This window comes from Podarcis tiliguerta (assembly GCF_965153285.1).
Source record: "Podarcis tiliguerta genome assembly, chromosome: 7".
Taxonomy (NCBI): domain Eukaryota; kingdom Metazoa; phylum Chordata; class Lepidosauria; order Squamata; family Lacertidae; genus Podarcis; species Podarcis tiliguerta.
This window is the reverse complement of record NC_139540.1, coordinates 3,530,560-3,544,394: the sequence shown is the minus strand read 5'-3', so window position 1 is coordinate 3,544,394 and position 13,835 is coordinate 3,530,560. Positions and strand designations below refer to the sequence as shown.

The following is a 13,835-nucleotide window of genomic DNA, read 5'->3' as shown; positions in this document are numbered from 1 at the left end:
ATTTTAGGGCGCTGTTATGTGAAGTATTCTCTGCATTTTCCCCAGGCTTTTTGAAACTCTTGTCTAGTGTGACCTCTAATTGCCTCTGTTAATCTAGCCAGTTCAGTATACTCTAACAGTTTGTCTTGCCATTCCATTTTTGTTGGCACAATTTCTTTTTTCTGGTTTTTAGCAATTAGGATCCTTGCCGCTCCTGGGACACAAGGAATAATTTCTGATCTTCTCTTGCTATACCTGTGTCCGTTATCCCTAGTAGAAAAGCTTTTGTATTTTTCATACAGTTATACTTAAACATTTTTTTAAAGCTCCTTATACACTGTGTTCCAGAAGCTTTTGATTTTTTCACAGGCAGTCTCCCTCATTGAGCAGGTTGACAGATTTGATTTAAATCACAATTTAAATCACTAGTCAGTAAGACTTGATTTAAATCTTTTTTCTTTCTTTTTTTACAAAAAGACTCGTTCTTGCTAGTATAATCTTAATTTTACAACCAGATGGAGGTTTCATTTTTGGGATAATAAATTTTCAGAGTAGTTTTTACTGTTAAGTCAAAAATGACTGATTTGGGTTTGCATTAGATGACCATCGGGGCACCATTCCAACCCTACAATTCTATGGTTCAAGTGTAAAAGTATGTCTATATTTTGGGATAATAAGTTTGTGCAGATATGGGGCCAGGGAATCAAAATGGAGAGGTGGAAAATGAACATACCGAGGGCAGAATTTCCTTATAGTGGCCAGGTTGTTTTGATGCTTGATATCTTTTAGATATTGACCAATTAGACTGTTTGCTTTAGTAGGGCACATTTATGGATCAATGATCTCAGATAGTAAAATTCATGTTAGATTGCTGTTTTGGTGTTGTTTTTAAAAGTCTGGAACGGATTGATCCATTTTGCAGTACTTTCTATGGGAAAGCGCGCCTTGGTTTTGGAACGCTTTGGTTTTGGAACGGACTTCTGGAACAGATTAAGTTTGAGAACCAAGGTACTACTGTATATCTGTTTCTATAATCCCTAAAAGCTTCGGGTTTCTTGGGGAACATCATCGGATGTGATAGCAGTTTTATCACTGCGCCCCTAGGAGGACAGGATGTTTAAAGGGTGGAAATGGCAGATCTGGCCTTGAGACCTGGTCGCCCGATGCTAAGTTGGCTTCTCAAACGCGTCTGAACACAGATCTGAACACAGAGCCCATCACCGGGTCTCGTTTTTAGCTGTGATGTGTCCGAAAAGGTTGCAGAGGAAACTTTGGCAACAGGACGTCTGGAAGGCACCAATGCCCATATCCATGTTCAGATTCGGGCAGTTCGGCGAACACTTCTTGGTGATTCTCTTTCTGACGGTCAAGAAGCCTTTGAAATGGAAAGGGGAAGAGAAGGGGAAAGCATTATTCCCTGGCCCCACCTGGGTTGCAAGGAGAAAACAGTTTACAGGTTAATGCGAGGAATAAAAATGTGTTGCTTTTTTTCCAGCGGCCCAAAAGGGAAAGGTTGCTTGCTTGCAGTGGCGTAGCGTGGGGGGTGCAGGGGGGGCCGGCCGCACTGGGTGCAACATCGGGGGGGGCGCTCGCACTCGCAGCTCTCTGCCCCTACCTGGCTCACTCACTCTCTCTCACTGCAGTGCTGGCTGTGCGAATCCGATCCGAGCCGCCGGGTCGCCGCCCACTGTGGAGGGGAGGGTGCCAGGCGTGCGGTGCGGTGCGGAGAGAGAGGGAGGGACTATCTGGGGGAGGGACAGTGCAGCGGGGGGGGGCGCAAATTACTTGCCTTGCCCCGGGTTAGGGGGCGCAAATTACTTGCCTTGCCCCGGGTGCTGACAACCCACGCTACGCCACTGGTTAGAACACCCGAAAAACTGGGCAGCTTGCAACTTATCCGTATGTGTGAGCATACGGAACCCGCTCAGAATGTGGCTTTATCGCTTGAGTCAATGTGTAAAACGCCTGAAAGCATGAACAGTGACCACTCCCCACATTAAATGGGGGGCGCCCTTTGCGTGGTCTTGCGCAGCCCCCTGGACCCTATGCGGCACCATTAGCACAGGCTTGGCTTCGCCTTCCCCAGGTGGGATACCTGGAGGTCAGATTATCCGGGATCACTGTCTACGTTTTTATTCACTTACTACTTCGGCACCATGAACGCCTAAAATTTTTACTTTGTTTCAACTATAGATTTATTATACTACAGACTTTCAGAGATTGACAGACGTGTGTTCATTTGATTTCAAACATATTAGAGAATTTACAAGTGTACACATTTTGTTTTTGTTGTACCAAAATATGTATATTATGCAATAAGAATTGCAGTGCGATCTAGTACACTGGTCATCGTGTTACTTGTTTTGTTTTGTTTTGTTTTGTTTTGTTTTGTTTTGTTTTGTTTTGTTTTGTTTTGTTTTGTTAGTTGCCCAGTCCTGCCTGGGGAGGCGTTGCCAAGGTGATCAGGCCAGGTGGGGGGAGGGACTACTTGCCCACACAATAGGGGGAGGATCTTACCTGGGAATTGCCAGTTGGCTCCAGAGCTTCTCCCACCCTACCCACCCATAGTTAAGACTTCTTTTGAAGGTTAACCTTTTCTCCACAGGTACGCGGGCGCTGCTACGTCAAGGTCGCTGTGGAAGGGCCAGAAAGGAATTCTCCTGCATTGGTATGTTAGCCTTTCCCATAGCAAAACGTCATAATCTTGGCGGTGTCAGGCCTTGGGCGCAATCCTTTAGCCTATCTTCCCTAAATGGGGGTGGGCATGTAGCGGTGACCCACGCACCCCTTCTCTTTGCAGCAGCGATACCAGGGTTCCCCGTTAAAGGGGCTGTTTGAGGGGAGGCTTTGGCCATACGCCTAGAGGTTGTCATGCTCTCCCCTGTGACGGCGGCATAACGGGGGCGGGCTCTCTCTGCTTGAACATATGTTCTCCAGAGCCAGCCCTGATGTTCCTCAGATCCCCAGCAGGGGACTGGGAGGGATAAACGCCCAATGCCTGAGCCAAGGTCTACCCACATCTGAAACATAGTAAGGTTGTGGCCACTTTTAATCCCATAGCACATTGTCTTGAGTCGTTATTCCACACGGGGGGCCACCCAGGGTTTGGGGGATTCCACCTGTCCATACAAAAATAATCATGAGTGGTGGTCATGAAATTCAGAGGAATGGGAGATGACAACAAAGGCATGGATTTTAATATTTTAATTACCATATTTTTCGCTCTATAAGACACACCAGACCATAAGACGCACCTAGTTTTTGGAGGAGGAAAACAAGAAAAAAATATTCTGAATCCCAGAAGCCAGAACAGCAAGAGGGAGCGCTGCGCAGCTGTTCTGGCTTCAGGGATAGCCACGTGAAGCCTCTTCAGGGCAGCGGGATGAAGGCTCCCCCTGTCCCGAAGAGGCTTCGTGCGGCTAAGCCAGAAGCTAGAACAGAGAGAGGGAGCACTGCGCAGGAATCCCTCTTGCTGTTCTGGCTTCTGGGATAGCTGCGCAGCCTGCATTCGCTCCATAAGACGCACACACATTTCCCCTTACTTTTTAGGAGGGGGAAAGTGTGTCTTATAGAGCGAAAAATACAGTAGGTGGTCGTGATAGGCTGTAAACCCTGCATGTCCCCAGCCAATGGGGAGCAGAGAAGGGAACCTTGTATTCGAGGATATAGGCTTGTGTTTTGCTAGACTTGGATGTGCCTGCTTTCAGGCACTTGTTCTGGCAAGAATGCTCTTGCAATCAATAAATTCTTTGCTGCTTCACCAATTTTGTTCACACTTTATTTTGAAGGGTCCAGAGACACTGAGACTTGTGATCCGCATTTCATATCTCACAGTTAACCAGTGGCGTAGCGTGGGGGGTGCAGGGGGGGCCGGCCGCACCGGGCGCAACATCGGGGGGGGGGGCGCGCTCGCACTCGCAGCTCTCTGCCCCTACCTGGCTCACTCACTCTCTCTCACTGCAGTGCTGACTGTGCGAATCCGATCCGAGCCGCCGGGTCGCCGCCCACTGTGGAGGGGAGGGTGCCAGGCGTGCGGTGCGGTGTGGAGAGAGAGCGAGGGACTATCTGGGGGAGGGACAGTGCAGCGGGGGGGGGGCGCAAATTACTTGCCTTGCCCCGGGTGCTGACAACCCACGCTACGCCACTGCAGTTAACTAAAGTTGCCCGAAACCGCAGGAGGGGAGAGTTGCTCTTGTACTCAGATTCCCGTTGGGACATCTGGTTGGTCCCTGTAAGAAGAAGATGCTGCACTAGATGGGTCCTCATCCAGCAGGTTCTTCTCATGTTTTTATGTGCTGGATAAAAACAGGCCTTTCGAAACCACTGCCCTGTTTGCCAGTTGTGGATGCGGGGAAATCAGCAATCTCCTGGGCTGGGCAATTAAAAGCTTTCCATTGCTGGTGGTTGGTGGGACAGTATCAAACAGAAAAGGAAGGTTCTTCCACAGCTCTGTTACCTTGAGCTGGAGTTTGGCAAAGATTGACAGTTTCTGCAAAAGGGGCTAGATTTCAGGGCAGGAGACCAGAATCTCAGCTACCGGGTGCGTCCCAAATACCACCCCTCCTGAGAATTGTTTGTTTGTTTAGACAAAGTAAATAAATAAATAAGAATAAAAATGTGCACCTCACCACCGAGACAATTCCATTGTAGTTATCCAACCTCCCACAATTTTAACAACTCTTGCAATGGTTTGACTTCTTTAACAATACAAAATCTACAAACACCTTCCAGATTTCCTCAGAATCATTTCTCCTGCATATTCCCCGCCTTTCCTTAATGGCACGTGTTAATTTATCATTAATAGCCATACCCCACACCTCTTTATACCATTCTTCCATTTTATATTCTGCTTGCCCCTTCCACTTCCTGGCTTATAATACTTCGTGCGGCTGTCAATAAATTTGGGAGCAAGTCCTTCGTAGCCTGCGAAACTTCCACCCCATCGTAAATTGATAATAATGCTACCTCTGGACTTTCCGTCAGCTTTAACTCAGAGATTTCTGTTACCTCCTTAAAAACCTTTTGCGGGGAAAAATATTGTACATATTTACACGCCCACGACATGTGAAGATAATTCCCTGTTTCCTGGCATCGATCCTGGATCATTCTGCCCAAAAAGCACATGACCAAATGTTGCTTTGTTGAATTCTGACAAGACAGAAATACTGTTTTTGGGGGACAGGAGGAAGGCAGGTTTGGGGGATTACCTGGTCCTAAAGGGGTAACTGTGCTCCTGAAGGACCAGGTGCGCAGCCTGGGAGTCATTTTGGACTCACAGCTGTCCATGGAGGCACAGGTCAATTCTGTGTCCAGGGCAGCTGTTTATCAGCTCCATCTGGTACGCAGGATGAGACCCTCCCTGCCCGCGGACTGTCTCGCCAGAGTGGTGCATGTTCTGGTTATCTCCTGCTTGGACTACTGCAATGCGCTCTACGTGGGGCTACCTTTGAAGGTGACCCGGAAACTGCAATTAATCCAGAATGCGGCAGCTAGACTTGTGATTGGGGTGGCTGCCAACACCATATAACACCGGTCTTGAAAGACCTACACTAGTTCCCAGTACGTTTCCAAGCAAAATTCAAAGTGTTGGTGCTGACCATGAAAGCCCTAAATGGCCTCGGCCCAGTATACCTGAAGGAGCATCTCCACCCGCATCATTCAGCCCAGACACTGAGGTCCAGCTCCAAGGGCCTTCTGGTGGTTCCCTCGCTGCGAGAAGCCAAGTGACAAGGAACCAGGCAGAGGGGCTTTTTGGTGGTGGCGCCTGCCCTGTGGAACGCCCTCCCACCAGATGCCAAAGAGAAAAACAACTACCAGACTTTTAGAAGACATCTGAAGGCAGCCCTGTTTAGGAAAGCTTTTAATGTTGAATAGACTATTGTATTTTAATATTCTGTTGGAAGCCGCCCAGAGTGGCGGGGAAACCCAGCCAGATGGGCGGGGTATAAATAATATATTATTATTATTGTTATTGTTGTTGTTGTTGCTTTCGCTGCAACATTTAGAGCTTTAAAAATGGGTTGATTGTCCTGCTGAACTGGAAACCTGCTTTCAACTTACCAATCCTGAAAGAGGCGACTGTGGTCACGCAGTGCTTGTCATTCTCTGAGCACTTGACGGCCTTCAGGCAAGACCAGTTGCTCGACGATGGTTCGCATGTGAAGCACATCAGCGGGTGAACTGTGGAAAGACAATGCAAGGAGTTATTGAATTAAAGCAAAAGCATGTGATGATACATTGGGAGAAAGATGTGGGACATAATACAGTGGTACTTCCGGTTGCGAACGGGATCTGTTCCAGAGGTCCAACCGTATCCCTAAGGTTTCTCAACCAGAGGACCACTTCTGTGCATGTGTGAGCGGCGAAACACTTCCGGGTTTCAGAAGCCTTGATTAAATTCTATCACTTACTGGATCATGGGATTAGGGGGTCTGGCACCCAGCTTAACACCACAAACTCATAGCAGTGCTTAGTGGGATGAGGCTCCCATTTCAAGGACAAAGGTGTCATTTCTTCCTTTTCTCGGAGACTGTACCACAAGTCCTTGTTGCACAAAATCCTATTTGAGGCAGAGACTTGAAGAAGAGTCGTTGAATCATAGAATCATAGAATCATAGAGTTGGAAGAGACCACAAGGGCCATCGAGTCCAACCCCCTGCCAAGCAGGAAACACCATCAGACCACTCCTGACATATGGTTGTCAAGCCTCTGCTTAAAGACCTCCAAAGAAGGAGACTCCACCACACTCCTTGGCAGCAAATTCCACTGTCGAACAGCTCTTACTGTCAGGAAGTTCTTCCTAATGTTTAGGTGGAATCTTCTTTCTTGTAGTTTGGATCCATTGCTCCGTGTCCGCTTCTCTGGAGCAGCAGAAAACAACCTTTCTCCCTCCTCTATATGACATCCTTTTATATATTTGAACATGGCTATCATATCACCCCTCAACCTCCTCTTCTCCAGGCTAAACATGCCCAGCTCCCTTAGCCGTTCCTCATAAGGCCTCGTTTCCAGGCCTTTGACCATTTTGGTTGCCCTCCTCTGGACACGTTCCAGTTTGTCAGTGTCCTTCTTGAACTGTGGTGCCCAGAACTGGACACAGTACTCCAGGTGAGGTCTGACCAGAGCAGAATACAGTGGCACTATTACTTCCCTTGATCTAGATGCTATACTCCTCTTGATGCAGCCCAGAATTGCATTGGCTTTTTTAGCTGCCGCGTCACACTGTTGGCTCATGTCAAGTTTGTGGTCAACCAAGACTCCTAGATCCTTTTCACATGTACTGCTCTCAAGCCAGTTGATTTGTAGGGTTGGAGGGGTCTCCAAAGGATAGCCTGACAGATCACACACACACACACACACACACTTAATACAGTATCCAGAGACTTATTGTAGTGATCTGGGTTTTACAACATCTTTGCGAGGAATGCTAGCAAATTCCTGCCGTCCACGATAACACAGGCAGGTGAGCTGGAAACAATGATCCCCATCCGTGCCTGAGGCTGGTCTGTGTTTCCTGAAAAACAGCCAAATTCCACCGTTCTTGGAATCAAGAGGGACTAGCAGCTTGTGCTGTCAAAAGTTGGGGAGGCTTACCTTCGTTTATGCAGAGCAGCAGCAGCAGGCAGAGAGGGACAAAGAAGCAGGTCTTCATCTTGAAGGAATCCCCTTTGCCTTGAACTGGATCCTCTAGGGCTGATCATAAACCTTTGAGGTGTGCCGGGGCGATGGACTGAGCAGGGGATGGGCTGAGCATCTGTACTCCTTCCCAGCTGGAAGGGAACGTCTGTGAACAATGGAATGTGGGAGGGTGACTCACGGGTGCGGTGCCTTCGGGAACGGCCCAGCGCCAGGGGCAAGTGTTGCTTCCAGAAATCATTTGTTGCCTCTGCCCAGTAGACCTGAAGGAGCGTCTCCACCCCCATCGTCCAGCCCGGACACTGAGGTCCAGCTCCAAGGGCTTTCTGGTGGTTCCCTCCCTGTGAGAAGTGAAGTTACAGGGAACCAGGCAGAGGGCCTTCTTGGTGGTGGCACCCGCCCTGTGGAATGCCCTCCCATCAGATGTCAAAGAGAAGAAAAACTACCAGACTTTTAGAAGACATCTGAAGGCAGCCCTGTTTAGGGAAGTTTTTAATGTGTGACATTTTAATGTATTTTTAATATCCTGTTGAAAGCCGCCCAGAGTGGCTGGGGAAACCCAGCCAGATGGGTGGGGTATAAATAATAATAATAATATAGTAGTAGTATTTGTGTCCCACTCTTCCTCGGTAAGGGCTTAGGGCCCTCGTACTTACGGGACCGCCTCTCGTGGTCTGCCCTACAGAGGACCTTAAGGTCCATGAATAATCATAGTTTAGAGGTCCCGGACCCTAAGGAAATCAGATTATCCTCCACCAGGGCCAGGGCCTTCTCAGTAGTGGCTCCAATCTGGTGGAATGCTCTGTCCCATGAGACTAGGGCCCTTCAGGATTTAACCTCCTTCTGTTGGGCCTGTAAGACAGAGCTATTTTGCCTGCCCTTTAATTTGAATTCAGTCTGATCTTTTATTTCCCTTCTCTTCCCTCCCCCTCCCCTTTTATAAAGATCACCCGCTCTGAGACCCCACAGCTAATTCTCCCCTGGTCTCCTCGCTGGCCCAAATAGGACCAATTCAGCCAGCTAGCCCTGGTGATCATCCAATGTTTATTGGATGCATCCCCCCCCCCCCTAAATTGATTATTGAATCCTGAATTTATTGTTATTCACGTTTTATACTGTATTTTATGCTGTTTTTTGTTGCATCAATTAAGTGTTTTAAATTTGTTGTTAGCCGCCCTGAGCCCGGTTTTCTGAACCGGGAAGGGCGGGATATAAATAAAAATTTATTATTGTTTGTTATTATTAGGGGTTAAAGTGTTTGAGATGGCTTCCACAGCACTTGGTCTAATTCCATAGAATCGTAGAGTTGGAAGGGGTCCCATGTGTCATCTAGTCCAGCCCTCTGCAATGCAGGAGTCACGGCTAAAGCATCTTGTTGTGTTACAAACACACTGACTCGGGACTGTCACCTTCCCGTGATGAAGGACTGAGGATTGCCGAGGTCGTTTTGTGGTATTATGGCAGAGGACAAAGCTTTTGAATCAATGTGTTTTTAATTAAATATAGAAGAAGAATTAAATATAGAAGAAGAACAGGTCTAAGCAAGTGTCTTGATTCAGTATAGTTCAAGGCTGCTTTCAAATCTCGTTTTTGAAATGTACAAAAAATAATGTAACTCCTTTGATTTAAGCCATGGAACCCCCTTGTAATTATAAAACACACATGCTTTGGGTATGTTTCATGATTGACTCAGTAAATAAGCTATCCTTATTCACTGGCAAGTGTGACATCTGATTAAAAAAGCAAATTTTTATTTCGTTTTTTTCTGGGTGTTGTTGTTTTTGGGGTTTTTTTTGCTGTACCTGCCTGTCGTTATTAAAACTCAACGAAGATAAAAAATAAAATTAAATAAAATGCCCAGTAGCACCTTATAGACCAACTAAAAAAAGCTTATACGAAAGCTTATACCCGAACAAACTTAGTTGGTCAATAAGGTGCTATTGGACAATTTTTTATTGTTATTATTTTTATTTCGACTGCGTCGGACCAACACAGCTACCTCCCTGAAAATAAAAAAGTAAAGAATTTGAAGGAAAGGAACCCCCAGGTGGCAAACGAGTGATAAAACATTTCATCGTAGCTGTGACTTGGAGCCTCTATGGTACCTCCATGTTTAGAAGCAAGGTGGTGAACAGGCAGATAACCCTTTTGCCTTGATTCCCTGCTTGACGCTGTTGGGCAGCAGAAGCTGGGCAGGTGGATCTTTGGCCTGATCCTGCGCGGTCCTTCTTATGACTCCTGAGATGACCCAAAACCACAGGGCTTTGCATAACTGCACCCCGTTGGAAAGGTCAGCAGGTGCACCGTGATGCTGCAGAGACCTTGCACACCTCTGAGGTGCCACTACTGGAAAAACCACTCCTGCAACTTCCACAGGGCAGGGCAGGCACCTCAAGCCAGACATTGCTCTTCAGTCAATCACAGTATCCCAGGACTAGAAGGCGAAGTCGGTGGTGTGATCATGGTGGGTGAATAAAGCAACCACTCAGGGTATTTTGAAATTTTGCAAATGTCGATTCCCCTCTGGAAAGAAAAGAATCGGAGGCTTCAGGTTTCAATCTGCTTAAATTTTTGAAATTTTGCACATTGGCTGTAATTTTTATCTTATCTTTTGGGAAGAAGCTTTTGGGGACGCGGGTGGCTCTGTGGGTTAAACCACAGAGCCTAGGAGTTGCCGATCAGAAGGTCGGCGGTTCGAATCCCCACAACGGGGTGAGCTCCCGTTGCTCGGTCCCTGCTCCTGCCAACCTAGCAGTTCGAAAGCACACCGGTGCAAGTAGATAAATAGGTACCACTTCGGCGGGAAGGTAAAAGGAGTTTCCGTGTGCTGCTCTGGTTCACCAGAAGCAGCTTAGTCATGCTGGCCACATGACCCGGAAGCTGTACGCCGGCTCCCTCGGCCAGTAAAGCGAGATGAGCGCCGCAACCCCAGAGTCGGCCACGACTGGACCAAATGGTCAGGGGTCCCCTTACCTTTTAAGAAGCTTTTGAGGCTGCTGGGTTTGTCTAGCGTTTTTACAACCAAGCGGCATATAGGTTTCCTAAAGTAAATGAATAAAATAAAAGCTGCAGCCCCAATGAAGAGATCACCTCCTTTCAGACCAGGACGAAAGGAGAGATTCCGTGAGGTCATTTCAGGCCATTCTGAAGAAAGGATCGCTTTGCTCAGCTTCGTGACTTGCAGAGTTTTGTTCGTAGGAACATAGGTAGCTGCCTTACAGTGAATCAGACTATTCATAGGAACATAAGAAGAGCATGGATGGGGTATAAATCATCATCATCATCATCATCATCATCATCTCCTGGGTGATGTGGATCTAATTAGGTAGTTGAATATGCATGCATTGTTGTTGTTTAGTCATTTAGTCATGTCAGACTCTTTGTGACCCCCTGGACCATAGCACGCCAGGCACTCCTGTCTTCCACTGCCTCCCGCAGTTTCGTCAAACTCATGCTGGTAGCTTCGAGAACACTGTCCCACCATCTCGTCCTCTGTCGTCCCCTTCTCCTTGTGCCCTCCGTCTTTCCCAACATCAGGTTCTTTTCCAGGGAGTCTTCTCTTCTCGTGAGGTGGCCAAAGTATTGGAGTCTCAGCTTCAGGGTACTCCGCCCATTTCCCATCCACTCCGTGCAGCCCCGGGCACTGGCAATCCATGCTATGCCACTGAAGCCATGTAAGTTGGGGACCATCACTGCCCTCCTGCAGGAGTGAGTTCTGCAGGTTACCTATGCGCTGCGTGAAGAAGGGCTTTCTTAGGAGAAAGGAGTGGGAAGCGAGGATGCTGGCACAGATGCATGTGTTGCACTCCTTCCTTGCATGTGTCTTTTGGCACCAAGCAACCATTTATTTCCTGGCAAACACAGGCTCGAAGAAACATGCAACAGGCACGTGGCAGTATCTTGCTCCCAGCAGTTGCAACCAGTTTCACCTCAACAGGTAACATTGCACAAGGGAAGTGTGAATAGCTAAATCAAATCAACACCAAACTTCTCTTTCTTCTTTCATTTATTTCCTCCCGCTTTGGAAGAACATCTCACCTGGAGTATTGTGTCCAGTTCTGGGCACCACAGTTCAAGAAGGACACTGACAAACTGGAACGTGTCCAGAGGAGGGCAACCAAAATGGTCAAAGGCCTGGAAACGATGCCTTATGAGGAACGGCTAAGGGAGCTGGGCATGTTTAGCCTGGAGAAGAAGAGGTTAAGGGATGATATGATAGCCATGTTCAAATATATAAAAGGATGTCACATAGAGGAGGGAGAAAGGTTGTTTTCTGCTGCTCCAGAGAAGCGGACACGGAGCAATGGATCCAAACTACAAGGAAGAAGATTCCACCTAAACATTAGGAAGAACTTCCTGACAGTAAGAGCTGTTTGACAGTGGAATTTGCTGCCAAGGAGTGTGGTGGAGTCTCCTTCTTTGGAGGTCTTTAAGCAGAGGCTTGACAACCATATGTCAGGAGTGCTCTGATGGTGTTTCCTGCTTGGCAGGGGGTTGGACTCGATGGCCCTTGTGGTCTATTCCAACTCTAGGATTCTATGATTCTATGAACATCTAAGCATGGCATGATTCTGCTTTTCTTCTGTCCCAGTGCTCACAGGATGCTCACCAGCACCCTGCATAATACACTGATTTACTTTTACTTTGAACTTTTGTGTTAAGATCAATTTTTGCGTTATGATTCCCCTGGGACGACTGTGTTAGTTAGGAGTTATCGGCAGGGCTGAATCTGAAGAATGAATATCAGGATTGCACTCCAAAGTGTGCAATGATCCGCATGAAGTAGCATGTAGAACCCTAGGACTCGATCATCTGGCCCAACCCTGTTCAATGCAGGAATTTTTTCACCCAACGACCCTGAGATTCAAACCCAGGACCCTGAGATTAAGAATCGCATCTTCTGGAATGCTATGATTATACAACAGAGAAGGAACTTCTAGTGGGTGGACCAGCGTGGGGGGTGAAAGCGATTTCTGTACCAAGAGGATACCTGCTCATTTCTGGAACAATTAAGAACCCCTGCAATTATGAATTCAATGGTTTTCTGAGCTATTTAAGAATTTTTACAACAACCACCTAATTTATGTTCTGGAAGCTAGAGCAAGCTTTCTTCGGAAGAGTGCTTGTTGCAGCCCGAGCTCTTGAATGTGATAAAAAGAAACAGTAAATGGGATATGATACCATTCCTGTTATGTGCTATCATTCCTGCACAGCAGCGGGTTGGACTAGATGACCCTTGGTGCCCCGTCAGACTCTGCAATTCTGTGATCAAACCAAATTCTCAAGGGTAAGATTTCAGGCAAGATTTCACATCACACCAAATGCTTGATTTGGGGAGAGTAGGGAGGTAGCTACAGACCACAATTGGGTTAACCTGGAAACATCCCTAGTTAAGGTCTGCAGAAAACATGAAAGCTCACCGCCTAGGACCCTCGTACCAACGTGCTGCCTCCCCCGGTCTGCCCCGCGGAGGACCTTAAAGTCCCTAAATAGCAACACCCTAGAGGTCCCGGGCCCTAAGGAAGTCAGATTAGCCTCAACCAGAGGCAGGGCCTTTTCAACACTGGCCCCGGCCTGGTGGAACGCTCTGTCTCATGAGACCAGGGCCCTGCAGGATCTGATTTCTTTCTGCAGGGCTTGTAAGACAGAGTTGTTCCGCCTGGCCTTTGGCTTGGAATCCACTTGATCCCCTTCCCCTCTTTCCTTTTTCCTTCTGTGATGGAACTCCTATTTGGAGACTTCCCTGGCTTTTTTCTGGCCCACGTAGGACCAGTCTGGATAGTTGGTCTTGGTGAAAACTTGACGTTTCCATCCCCAAAGATTTGAGTTTCTACTGAAATGAGGCTGCATTTTAATGTTGTACTTAATCTTGTTTTTAAGTTGTATTTTAATCAATGGTTTTTACACCTGGTGTTAGCCACCCTGAGCTCGGTCTTGGCTGGGGAGGGCGGGGTATAAATAAAAAAATATTATTATTATTTTTTATTATTATTATTATTATTATTATTATTATTATTATTATTAATTGTTAGCCAAGGTTACAACCTGCCTTTCGGCCGCTAGTGTGCATAAAAATGCATATATTCATGAAAACGACATCCAAAAAATATTTATATGGGGGGGATTGCTTGCAAAAAATGTGTGCGCGTGAGGAAAATATGCAGTAAAATGCCAATAAAGTTTTGAGAGGGCTTTTAAAAAATCACAGGCAAATGCAGCAA

At 47.1% G+C, this 13,835-nt stretch overlaps 1 protein-coding gene across 1 annotated transcript; it reads right to left on the bottom strand.

The window, feature by feature from the left end:
- Window positions 1–649: 649 nt before the first annotated feature.
- Window positions 650–7,770, bottom strand: LOC310681396 (lymphocyte antigen 6E-like). Its single transcript, XM_083449123.1, has 3 exons — window positions 7,573–7,770; window positions 6,040–6,159; window positions 650–1,354 (listed from the first exon to the last, which is right to left on the bottom strand). Exons 1-3 carry the CDS (start codon window positions 7,628–7,630, stop codon window positions 1,197–1,199), a joined length of 336 nt encoding a protein of 111 aa, XP_083305249.1. The 5' UTR covers window positions 7,631–7,770; the 3' UTR covers window positions 650–1,196.
- Between the last annotated feature and the right edge of the window lie 6,065 nt (window positions 7,771–13,835).